At 43.1% G+C, this 13,254-nt stretch overlaps 1 protein-coding gene across 4 annotated transcripts in view; it reads right to left on the bottom strand.

The window, feature by feature from the left end:
- Nucleotides 1–13,254, bottom strand: part of Enpp2 (ectonucleotide pyrophosphatase/phosphodiesterase 2) — a 79,174-nt gene that overhangs the window by 16,244 nt on the left and 49,676 nt on the right. For 3 of the 4 annotated variants that reach the window (XM_027431406.2, XM_027431404.2, XM_027431405.2), the window contains 6 exons: nt 10,948–10,979; nt 10,100–10,227; nt 7,988–8,075; nt 7,754–7,841; nt 6,500–6,684; nt 3,171–3,222 (listed from right to left, as the gene is read on the bottom strand). In XM_027431406.2, coding sequence (XP_027287207.1) covers nt 3,171–3,222; nt 6,500–6,684; nt 7,754–7,841; nt 7,988–8,075; nt 10,100–10,227; nt 10,948–10,979 — 573 coding nt within the window. The remainder of the gene's footprint in view (nt 1–3,170; nt 3,223–6,499; nt 6,685–7,753; nt 7,842–7,987; nt 8,076–10,099; nt 10,228–10,947; nt 10,980–13,254) is intronic. The other variant, XM_027431407.2, reaches the window with a different exon arrangement.

Genomic DNA, 13,254 nt, shown 5'->3' with positions numbered 1-13,254 from the left:
ACCACTTTCACATGTGCTCTACGTAGACTTCTGACTTATTTCACAGCAGATGACATTGAAACAGCAACACAGAAATGCTACAATGTCACACTTGACTCACTGTACCAAGTACCAGCTATCTGCATCTCTACTTTGAAGTAATAAACAAAACCAGAAATCTCTTTTCTTTACATATAGAATCTTAGATCTATAACGAGCTTTCTAATGCTCAATATGTATCCAAAGTCAGAAAGCCAAAGTAGTTACTCTGAATCCAATGCATGTGCAGGTGTGAGCATGCACACACAGTCACACATACACACACTTGCATGCACACGTATATATGCTCACATATAAACACACGTGATTTGTATTCACAAGAATCTACTGTAGTAGACTCTGGACATTTTGAGTGGGAACCTGGAAGCGTGGTGTATGAGACACTCAAGACTCAGAAGGTGCCTCCTTCCCATTGGAGAAGTGAATGAGACAGAGCTAATAGCTGTCATGATTGTCCCCTAATATTTTATACTGTCCTTTTGAAGACAAGGGTTAAAAACTGTCAGTGGTGTCATTCTTTCAGACTCCAGACTCAATCCCAGCTAAGGTCCCAACCAATACTGAGTGAAGACATATTGTTTGCCCGTACAAAAACATCCAAACGTTACATGGGTCTGTACTAGGTCAACTGCACACATGCTGTGGTTGTTTAGCTTGGGGTTTCTGTGGTACTCCTAAAAGTGGGGGGGGGCTGCCTCTCACTCTTTTGCCTTTTCTTGGGAACCTTTTTCTCCTGCAGGGTTTCCTCATCCAGCCTTGATATGAGAATTGGTACCTCGTCTTATTGCATCTATGTTCAGCTGATATCACTGGGAGACCTGCTTTGTTCTGAAGGCAAATGGAGGAGCAGTAAATCTGGAGGAGAAGGGGGTGTGAGAGGGACTAACAGGAATGGAGGAAGGGGAGGCTGTGGTTGGGTTGTGTTGTATGAGAGACAATTAAATAAATAAGACCCTTCAGTGATACTCGTAAGACACTATGGTCAACTCTGTGCAAAGCTGAATAGAAGTAATGCCACTGACTATAGCTTCTAGGCCTGACAGCCACAGGTTCACCAGAACAAGGCCTCTTCCTGCCGGGCTTGGTGGGAGTGATGTTTGTCACGTGAACGCAATGCCATAGCACCAATAGACTAGATGCAGACATTGTCAGTCAGGTGGAAATGTTTTAGGAGCAAGAACAGCTGGAGTTTTCATCAGCACGAATCCAAGAGTCCACTGAGAGCTGTCAGAAAGAACAAAGCAGCAGTCTTCCAAGGAGTGTCTCTGTGCTGCTTCTTTGCTAACCAACTATTTGGAAATCATGACACTCCCTACCCCACCCCTCTGGCAACTTGCATTTGTGTTGTCATTGCTGTTGTTCATTCATAATGACACTACAGTGCACTAAAAGGTGACAACCTTTCGAGTCATTTGTAGAGTTTGTGGGGAATACGTGAAGCTCCCACCAACAAAGTTCTGCCTGTAAAACTGTACTACCCAATTACATGCCGGAAAGCCTGTGTATTCTATGATCAAAGGGCAAAGGGGAGGGTGGCAATGTAGAACAGGAAGAAAGATGAAGATCTTTCCCAGAAAGAAAGCCAGGTAAGTAAATAAGACCTGCTGTTGCCTTCCTCAACCTCTGCTAACTCAGATGGGAAACCATATGATGAAGAGGACCACATGGAAACTGATGGGGCTCAAGGGATGGCCCAGGAAATCTGTGTGCATCATTAGAACTCCATGAAGGAATGCTGTGTTGTTTCATGTGCTTCTTTAGCCCAGCCCTGGCTGCCTCAGAAAGTCATTCCATGTACTGTAGGAAACTGTCGAGGGACACCCCCCCCCACCATGTGCTCTTCTAATTTCCCAGAACTTCAAAATCAAGAGGGAGGGCTAGGCTCACACCTTTAATGCCAGCACTCAGGAGGCAGAGGCATGTAGATCTCTGTAAGATGGAAGTCAGCCTTGTCTACATAGTGAGTTCCAGGCCAGCCAGAGCTATATAGTGAGACCCTGTCTCAAAAAAGCAAAACAAACAAATAGCCAAAATAAATCCAAAGGAAGAATTTGCCTGATAGATTGTCTTATTGTTCCTAATTATTTACTGTCCTAACCTGCAGCTGTGTAATTTGCAGAATAGAGTCCCCGTGGAAAGAATATACTCTGCACCACTGGCAGCATGTGTCTCACTTGGGCTGGTGAACTGTCACTAGAAGTGATATCACTTGATGAAAGCAGAAGTGCTGATGTCTAGGACACAATTCTGTGTGTTGTCATGAGCGTGCAATGTCCCAGACTGGGGCAGTTCTTTCAACTGGGATTCCACAGTAAGTGTAGGGGAACCCACTTAGCCTACATTCAGCATACTAAAATGTGGTGTGTCTTTCTTCCTTGGCAGAAATCACTGGGATTCTTGGCTGCTCTGTCCTGTGTTTGGCTGGTTTTTGCCGTATATCACTCTTACAGAAGTTTGCTTTCATGTGCTTGCTGTTGTCATATATAAAATAAGAGGAAAGTGGGTTTAAGAAATCTCATTTCTTCTAGGAACCTTTCTCCATTATGACTGACCTGCTGTTCCTTCAGGCATTTGAGCTTTGGTATAAGCAGCAGGAGCTAATGGTTTTCACTGTGACTACCATTCCCAAGAAAAAAGCCCTTCATTTGTGACCCATCAGACATCCAGTGGATTTCCTTCTTTTTCTTAGAGTTTAAAAGCTATTGAAGGAAATTCAAAAACTAAAAGTATTTCCCCCACTGGACAGCTGGTACCTTGTGTTCATAGATATAAAAAAGTTTGCAATACAAATAGAGATTTAAAAAAATATATCATGGCGGGCATAAAGGAAATAGGATGGTCTTTGATGGTCTTTTGTTTGGTTGTTTGGTCGGTAGGTCTTTATGTATATGGATGGTTTGCCTGCGTGTATGTTTTCCACCCATGTGTATGCATGTTGACCACAGAGGCCAGAAGAGGACATTGGATCCCCTAGAACTTGAGTTATAGCTGGATGTGAGTTGCCATGTGGGTGCTGGTGATCAAACCCAGGTCTTCTGGAAGAATGGCAAGCCATCTTCCCGGCTCTGGTCTTCAATTTTGAAAAACTAGAAGTCAAAACTTGCTTTGTTGGTTTTTGAACCTGCCCTTACCTTCTGTAGACCCTTTGGTGTGAAGGCGTTTATTGAGTTCTTCCAACTTGTTCTTCACATGTAAAAAGCAGAAAAGGAAAGAAAAAGGCACATCAGAGGTGTTCTTGCTTTCCCCCTCCCCTCTCCTTCTCCTAGCATCTTGCTAAATTCCAAGTTTTGTCACTGTGGTTAATTCTCCTGGGGAGCTGCTGCTTTGTCACTCATTTGCATTCTAAGCTTGACCTCTGTGTCCTGTGAGCACCTTTTTTTATCACCCTGTGGCTCAGCTCCCTTTCCTTCCCCCTGTGTGCAACCATGGTAGCTTCCCAGGCTGATAAGAGTGGATATTTGGGCACATACATGTAAGCGAGTTACAGTAGTGTCTCCTATCTTAGATGAATTCCTGTCTACACCAAAATGAGCCACCAAACCAATGTACAAAATGGCCTTTTCTTTCAAGTCCAAATAGTGATAGCCCAGCAACTCTGAAAAGTCACTGTTCAGAATTTGCACCTGCCCCTGAGGCTTGAGAGCATCAACCATAAAACCTCATTTACAATGATGTCTTTGAATAACTGTAAAGCTGATATTTGAAAATCACCAAATGTTTTCAGACAGGAGACTTAATAAAAACCAGTGTGATATGTTTCTATTCTATATCAAACATAACTAACATGAAAAGGAGTGAACTAAAGGTTCATATGCAAATAGACATAAATGCATCCCAGAAATAATGATGAATCAAATAATCTCAGGGCTCAGAGCCTACAACAGCAGCCACAAAAAATTTCCCATATGCAAATTATACCATTGGTTATTTTGAGATACTTAGTGTACTATTTAAGAGCTGTATATACACAAAGTGAAAGTAGAGAGTCAAGCAGGAAAATTACACAGGACTTTCAGGGTCCCAATTAACACTGTGTTGGAGAAGAAGCCAAGAAAGAAAGAGGGCCTGGGGAGGGAAGGAAGGATAGATATTTTGAGAAATCCTTTAAATAAAGACAATGCAAACTTTATGGAATAGAATTTACGTCAAGGTATTCACAAGGCTTCCATACTAGAGGTCATGCAGAGAACATATGTAACTACAGAGTCTTCTATATGTGTGTCTGTGATCCTCTTGGGGAGTTGATTCCTGTTGATTTTGGCAGCCTCACACCTCCAGCTTTTGAGCATTGCCTCCCCGGAGCTCATTAGCCTCCCAGACTCTTATCAAGAGCAAAGGTAGGAAGGAGATTGGGGAGCAAGGGCAAACTGAACCCTTCATATTTTAGAGCCTACAAATCTGCGGCTCCTATGCCAGTAGAAACCCTGGAAGATGTCAAATGGTAAGGGAAAGTGATTGCACAATAGGAGAATTACTGTCCATTTTTCTGAGGCTAATAAAAAAACCTTACACTCCTACCTACAATTAAACAGCATATAAAAATGAATTAACAGCTGGGCTTTAGTGGTGCACGCCTTTAATCCCAGCACTCGAGAGGCAGAGGCAGGAGGATCTCTGTGAGTTCGAGGCCAGCCTGGTCTCCAGAGTGAGTACCAGGATAGGCTCCAAAGCTACACGGACAAACCCTGTCTCGAAAAACCAAAAAAAAAAAAAAAATTAACATCCTTGCTTTGTGCAAGCATCTTTGCAACTCGATGCGGAAGCACTGATATATTAATAGAAGCACGGGTTGGGATGCACTCTCCCTTCGCCCCTGCTTCAGAATACGGAGCTGACCCTCCCCCTTACCAGCTGTGGCACTCAGGAAAGGGGCCCTGCTCCTTTCACAGTAGAGCTGACCCTGTTGACAAGGGGTGGTGGGTGGCGGTGGTGGTAGTGGTTAACTGGCCCTGAGAATGTGAGTGTGGGAGATCTGGTCCCACCCCTCATACAGTGGTTTGGGCCTGGGAGAGATGCCACCCCTCAGCTGACTGTGGCTAGTGGCAAAGCTGGCCAGAGGTCATAAGAGCAGAGCAGGAGAGCTGTTCTAGCCCAACAGCTGCAGCACTCAGGAGAGTGGACCCTGCACCTCACCTGGGCAACACAATAGAGCTGGCCCTGGTGGTTTAGGTGTGGGAGAGTCGACCGCAAGGACATCAAAGCAGGCCCACCCCCAACATCCATCCCATCTATGATCTCCTGGAGCACATGAAGGGCCAGGTACTGCAGATCCAAAGCTACAGGATCTACATGGCACAGGGCAACGACATGATAACCAGTGAGGGCCCAGCATCTATAGTGTAGCAGAAACCAGAGGCCTCGAACCAGGCCAGATCATTGACTCTGCAATGATCACTTGCAAGTAAAGATATACGGACAAGAGGCTAAACTGTGATTCACCGTATCACACTACAGCTTCTGTGACGAGATCTCGCTCTCTCTTCTTTTTTTTTTTTTTTTTGTTTCTGTAAGTTGTATTTTATTTTATTATGGGGTAGGGTGCAAGGGCAGATATAAAGGAACAGGAAATGAATGAGATCGAGAGGCATGATGTGAAAGACAGGAAGAATAAAAAGGTTAAAAAATAAAAAAGAAGAAGCATTGGTCGGCAGCTATAAAAATCTTAACATAAAAATTCAATGAGCAAATTTTTGCTAATACTTTTGGGGTTTGTTTTTTGTTTTGTTTTGTTGGTATTTATAGGCAGTCCCCCAACATAGTATGATGGGTGGTATGCTTTGAACACCCCCCATTCATGTTGTACCTGGAAGACACCTGGAGTAGAGTAGAGGCGATAGAGACTAGGGTGTTATACTACCAGGTCACAAGCCACAGTATTTGGGCTACAGTCTTCTAACAGACAGTTCTCTCTCTTATCCTGCCTTCCATCCTCTCTCCTGCCAATCTCCCTAGTACTTTTCTATCTGCCCTTACCTTTCTGGCCTTGGAAGGTATTCTGCTAGCTCCAAAATATTTCTCATTTCCCAGTGACTTCTGTCCACCCTGCCCAGGTTTTGCAAATAGTTCTCTCAAATCCCTTAAAATCTCAGGTGTCTTTCAAAATCCTTTTGGCATAGCTACCTGCTGTCTATGAGGGCCATGAATTACTGGTGGTCCACAATGACATAGAAGAGCGAGCTTCTGACTGCAGATTATGAATCCAGAGGGTAACATTTTATCCTTCATTCTCCTCTCCAGACCTACTGTCTAAGACGGTAGCCATGAACCGTATTCAGCTTTTAATAATGCTCAAATTTAAAACAATGAAGTTAAAATTTTCATCCCTCCATCCTAACCAGTCACCGGCTCTATTTTGAATAGCAGAGTCAGTCATTGACGCTGTGTCACAGAAAGCGCTACAGGACAATGCTTTATACACCAAACAAACATCTCCATGGTAAAGCATAAAGATGGTTTCTACCTTTTGCTCTACCTTATCGTCACAGGTGCAGCCCAGGTCAAAATCAGACTGGAGGTACATAATCCCTGGGTAGTTGGGTCTGGTGACTTCTTCTGGTATGGTTGGCCTAAAGGTATTTGTACGGAGTAGGTGATTCAAACTTCCATGAGTTCCATTATTGGGAGCTGGCTTTAATCCTAGGAGATCTGATGAAGAGAAAGGGAAGCAGGTGTTCTTGGATGAGCTATGGTAAGAGCCAAAACCTTTCCCCTTCTAAGAGTCTATAAATACTCAACACAAATCACAACTGGACTAACTAAATTATTGTATCTGCCATCCCGTTCACATCTTCTGAACCCTTCTGACCTCCCAGTGCCTTGCTCACCCTTCTTGAAATAGCTCTGTTCACTGCTAGAGTGTGAATACAGACAGACATTCCCAAAAGCCCTGAGTGGAGAAACAATTTACTCAGCCATTGCCTGTGTGTGTGACAATGTTGGTACCATCAACCTCCTGCAATTCTCTGGACCTTTTAAACCCAAATTTTGAAATAAGACATAATCAATAAGTACCCACAGCCTGCCCTCTAATGCACTCCCCAAAAGTGTGGGGACATGAGTAGGCTTTGGCCATGTGCCCTGATGGGCTACCAAGGGATGAACGGGCTGATTTCACAGCAAGTGAATGGTTGCCAAGTGAGCAGACAGTGACTTGCCTAAGCTGAGAGGCAGGACAGTGGAGAGCTAGCAGCCAACCTAGGAAAAGAACCCAGGAGACCCGACTTTCAGACTCACCCTCTAACCACCAGACTGGCACTCCCTTACTAAATTGGAAAGGCTGTCCTCATTCAGGAACGAGAAGCTCAAGGAAGAAAAATAATTAGGAGTACATAAATAGCTGGCTGGGATGCAAGCTGGCAAAATTTTCACTGGGCTGCAATGTGAGAGAGGGAGGTGGGAGAAGGCTCTGTCTGCATGGAACTCTTGCTTCATCGGGTCTCTGACCAACGGTGTCAAACTGTAATGCTATGTTGGATCAGCCAACAGCTGCCAACAGCAACACTATGAAAACTCCCCATTAGTCAACTGTTGAAGGGACACAAAGAAGCCTTAGAAGGGGGTGACATTCTGTCTTTTGAACCAATGGGCAAGTTACAATATTTTTTTTCAGGGAGAGAAGGTCTTAGAGAATAGGCACCTCATTTCTTTTTCTAGCAATAAGGAAATTCACGGACCAATGACCGTTTCATCGAGTTAGATTGAACAAATGACTTACCACACATAACATTGTAAAGCTCAATGTTTTCAAATGGAGGCACTTTAGTCCTGTACTTAAAAGTTGGGCCATAACCTACAAAAACAGTCTTCCAAGAGAAAGGAAAAGAAACACAGTTAAACACCCCTGCTTCCATTAGCAGTGTTTCTCTACCTCTGAGTTCCATGAACCTTCACTGACCCCATGGTCTCCTCCACCCCAGAACTAAATTTCAATTCAGTTTTGTGATCATACCTGCATACTGTTGACCTTGTTATCAAAGCCATGGTCACCCTGGAAAAAACATTTTCCTGATGGCTTCTTATAAACATCCAAAGGTTTCCTACATCAAAACAATTTTATGATCAGTTAGGAGTCTGCCCCAAATCATGCTGATATAAAGCAAATTTGGGGTACATAGGATCCCTGAAAAGACCTTCCTGAAGTCCAATCATCTCTGTCTTAATTGCCTCGTTCCCATGGCAACAACAAGGCACTTCAGTTCATTTCTCAGTGTTACTGCTTTGCATATCACCCCAGGTTAAAGGGGAAATTTGGAAAAGAAGTCTACATGCTCTCCACGATCCTGCTTGGACTGATCAGCTCTCCCTGACACAGGCTCACCAGGCTCAGTCCCAAGATACAGAAGGCATTTTGAAATATGTGATGTTGAATCAATTTGTGGAGATCTGCATTCTCTAGAAATATTTGTACACAACCTTATCCAGCAGGATAATAAGACCAGAGTCCATGAAGTGGCCAATTTAACACTAATAATGGCATAGCTAACAAAAGGCTGGCCTCACCTAGAAAATGTATTTAGACATCATGATGACTTAATTTCACCTTTTGTGACACAAAGATACCTTTTACATAACTGTCTTATGGACTCTTCTACCACCCAAAGTGTTGATGTTTAGCAATGAAAGTATTGTCTAAGTATAGGCAAGCACAGATCAGTAAAGAATAGTGCCTGGAAAAACAAAACAAAACAAAAATCTAACAAATGGGTTTCCACCCAAGAATAACTCGGATTTAGGATAGTAATAGGTATGTACAATAACTGAACAACGCAAGAGTAAACTTCTAAGATTAAGCACCTGCCTTTGCCGTTCACTAACTTGAACGTGAAGATGTAATGATTTCACTAGCCCCAAGATAAATGATAAACGGGTGTTTATTGGAGAACACTTACACAGATGATAATAAAGAACCACGGGAGAGCTTCTTTGCCCAACCTATCAGATGTGCTGGCCCAAGAGAAAGATCCCAAGCAAGCGAGACCATGCCTCACACTTCTCTCTTTCCACTTACATCCGCATAAAGCCACGCCCAAAGGGGTGTGGCCACCATTGCAGGTTCACTGGCAAGATGCTGCTACACTACCTTGCTCAACTAGTGTCATGTTTCATTTAACTTCTGTTCTAAGACATAGTTTTTTCATATAAATAGACAATTGCATCAGGTTTCTTTCCTAGGTGCTGCCCGCACTAAAGGTCCTGCAGAAGACATAGTCAGCCAACGTATTTTGGCCACATCTCTACAACACTTCTAAATGACATTTTATGATTCTGGTGATTTCTGGGTTTCATATCTCTCTTTGCATAATCCCCTGTATCTAACTATTTGGTCTTTTACACTTACAGTAGATTACATGCCGTGTGTGTCTACGTGTTTCATATTGAGACAAAGTTCCTAGAAGACCAGTGTTTTTCGTAATCATCTCATGCTTAGCCATTAACTATTATAAACTACTGCCCAGCTTGAGTATACATCATAGTTATTCAATTAGTACTACAAGCATATTCATCACACTTGTTTTAAGGTCAAAGTTGGAGCAAAAATGTGTGAGAGAACAATACTTCTGGGCCTACATAAAAATGACTAAATCTGTGGTGATTGACTCTTTAGAAGTGGCAGAGCCCCCAGACATACTCTACATCCAATCCCAAAGCAACGGGTGGTCTCCTTGATCTGGGAGAGACTTTTGTAGTTCAGAAGACAAACATCAGTTGTGTTTTAAGCAATGTAAAATATGCCCATAGCAATGGAGGTTTCAAGATTAACATTTCCAGGGGCCTTCTACAAACACAGCTATAGGCAATCGTGTCAACCAAGGCCTTAGCTGAATTTTGAGTTGTTCAAGGGATAAAATAATCTAGAATGTCTCCATAAAACTTATGCAAGAGATGCATGGGAAGCTAAAAAAAAAAGACCCAGGAACTAGAGATGTTGATTATCTACTATAAAAAAAAAATCCAAACAACAAGATTATTTCCAACCGAGATTTTTCTTAATGATGACTAAGAACCTTAAAGGATTTCCAGGTGACAGAAAAGCACGGTAAAGACAGGCTCCCCAAGTTACCTTGCAACGTGCCATCTGCGATCCACCAACAAATGGATGTCCTCAATTCTCCTGTTGTTGGCATAGTGCAAACGTTTGGGAAGGTGTTGTTTCATGTAAGGCTTAAAGTGCTGATCTGGTTTTTTACACTGAAATATAAGTGAATATTGGTCTTACAGAGTGATGTTTTCTACCAAAGAAAAAAAAATGGCCTACATGGTCTGTTGTCTCTTGAAAGTTGAAGGTAGTGTTAGCCCCAACAAAAAGATGGTTAGCAGATAAATGGAATTTGCTAGCCCCTATTAAATAATGTATGCTAAAAGCAAATGGGTTGCAAGGGAGTTAGACACTTTTAGAAAGAAGGTGTAGGTTATCAGAGCACATGAGGAATTTGTAAGATAAATTCCTGACTCTTGAGCAGGAGGGCAGTTCAAAACTCAAGCTATTTCCTAATTGCCTCAAGTCAAGGAGTGGGACTCCTCCCTTGGGTGGGAGGAGAGCAGGAGCCATGGGCAGGCCTCTCTGATGATATGCTCAAGTGCTTTGAAGTCTCTATCTGCGGGATGGGGTGCGGGCTAGAAGATGGGGACAGATCTGCTCCAGAGTGAGCAAAGATCTGATTAATTACAAGCAAATAGTTCTCAGCTTAATAGGAAGAAAAAGCCTCCATTTGTATCATCGCCAAGGCCATTGGGGAGTCTACCGTTGACCATAGGCCAGAAGTTTTGAAAGCTTGGGGGAAACAAATACACAGGACCGCAGGTCAGTGAGGAAAATGTTCCTAACCACCCACAAGAAAGGCAAACATGAGAAAGTGATGGTGTCAAAGCTGCTCCAAGGGCAGAGGCCTAGTGGCTTGCAACACTTACCGTGAGATTAGCAATAATGGCTTTAGGGTCATCTGTGCAGAGAAAGGGAGAAAGATTTCAAAACATAGCCACAAAGAGAGGTGATTTTTACAGAAAGAAACTTAATGCTTCCACCCCATTTAATGTCGCTTTGAACAGATGATTAATTGAGTATAGGTTTTTAATATTTCAGCAACAGAGACACAACTAAACAAGTGGCACAAATCTTGCAGCAATCTGCCCTGCAAGACGCAGGCCTCCTCCTCTAGGTGGGAACACTGTTCCCGCAGCCTGAGAGTCCTGCTGGTGCTCCAAGCTTGCCCAACAGAGTCCCCTGGAGCACTCACTTGAGTTGGTTTGCAATTTCATGTCAGTGACCGAGCTGGTCATTTTTAGGGGTCTTTTATCATCATTTCCTGTTTTTCTTCAGTGCTTTTGAGCAAGCCACCATTCGTTGCAAAATGCCCTCCCTAATTCAGCAAGTGAGTAGTTTCTGTGGTGATATCAGAAGTCTAATTATATAGGTTTGCACTCCTTCTGAGTGGCAGGCTTACATGTGTGTGCCGCCTTGTTCGTTTACGACCAGGAGACAAAGACTATTTCAGACTACACTCAAACGAGCTTAAAGCTCAACGATGTAAATGGTGCCTGCGTGTGAACTGGATCTTATTGTCAGGGTGCCCCTCTGTGGGGATTGTGCGGAAAAAGAGATTGTAGGCTCTTTGGGTTTTGTTTTGTTTTCATAACAAAGTTAGCTTCAATATGTCATTACAGAATCAGGAGAAGGGGGAAAGCAGTTCTCAGAAGAGACCCAGCTTTCCCAGTGCAGGCCTCCCAGGGACAGAGTCATCCCCAGAGCTGGCCTTGTGCATATCATTCACTGAGGTAGTCCCCAGGGCTCGGGGCTTTGGAAGCACTCAATAAGCAATAAACAAATTGTTCATATTTGTGGAAAATGCAGTTTCCCTTAAAGTATACACACACTAAATACTGTCTTCAGAAACTTAGTCCTAAAGCTCTGAAATTCAAAGGTAAGAATGTCAGTTCTGTTTTACTTAAGTTTTAATAGCTGCATTTGATGGAAAGCAAGCAAGCGATCATGGTAATAACGACTGAGTCGGGCTGTGCACCCATTTCTTCCTAAGAGCACTGGAGGCCTTTCTCTCTGATCATTCATAAGGCTACCAGGATACAGGGCCATCAGATGCCTCACCCAGCCAAGCAGTTTTAGAAGGTGAGGGAGCTTGCTCGCTGGAGCACAACACACAGTCCCACTGAGCCATCCATGCTCTGAACTTCTCCACTCTCAGGTCTTTTGAGTCATTGTCTTTACATGGACTAAACAGAATAAGTTCATGTCCTCTGATAGGTTAGAGCAGTGTGTTCCTCAACCTTCCTAATGCTGCAATCCCTTAATACAGTTCCTCATGTTGTGGTGACCCACGACCACAAAATTATTTTCGTTGCTACTTCCTAACTATCATTTTGCTACTGTTATGAATTGTAATGTAAATATTTTTTGGAAATAGAGGTTTGCACAAGGGGTTTGTGACAAACAGGTTGAGAACTACTGGTTTAGAGAAATCAACAACATGGGACAATCTCATCCTCAAACACATCCCAGAGAATTCTTAGGAAATACTGAAGGCTTCTGTTTGAGACAGCAGTCTTCCAGTCTAAACTTGTCATCATTTCACGCCACTCAGTCCATTCTGAATGAGGAAAGGGCGGTGATTAAGAAGCAGCAAATGGAGCTGGCCACATGGTTCAGCCAGTAAAATACTTGCCGCCATGCCTGACCACCTGAGTTTCATTCCCTGGATAGAATGCTAATCCCACAAATTGCCCTATGACTTCCACACATATGCTATGGCACATGGCATTGTTGTACTTCTGTGCGTACATGCATGCATGCATACATACATAGGAACACAATAAATAAATGTAACTAAATTTTTAAAAGAATCAGCAAATCAGGGTTTTAACCCTAGCTCTGCCATTTACTGTCACCCTGTAAGCCAGTTCCTTCAACCCTCTCTGCCCTTGACTTCCACTGTCTATAAATATAATGGCAATATACATCAAGCAAGGATACTGGAGGGAGTTAATAAGATTGTGTTCATATTCATCTGAAACAACAATAATAAAGCCAAGACCTCATCTTTGTACTCAACATATAGCTTTGACTACATTGTAATTACATTTACACAGTCTCTCCTTCGGGCATTCCACAATCCTAATTCTATGCATGAGGAAGCTGAGACACAGTGTATCGAAGAAGCTTGTCCAGAGTCTCAATGAGAACCTGGAAGAGCTGCACAGTGAACA

The sequence above is a fragment of the Cricetulus griseus genome, chromosome 10 (assembly GCF_003668045.3).
Source record: "Cricetulus griseus strain 17A/GY chromosome 10, alternate assembly CriGri-PICRH-1.0, whole genome shotgun sequence".
Classification (NCBI taxonomy): domain Eukaryota; kingdom Metazoa; phylum Chordata; class Mammalia; order Rodentia; family Cricetidae; genus Cricetulus; species Cricetulus griseus.
The sequence above is the reverse complement of the archived record's forward strand: the minus strand, read 5'-3'. Positions and strand labels throughout refer to the sequence as shown.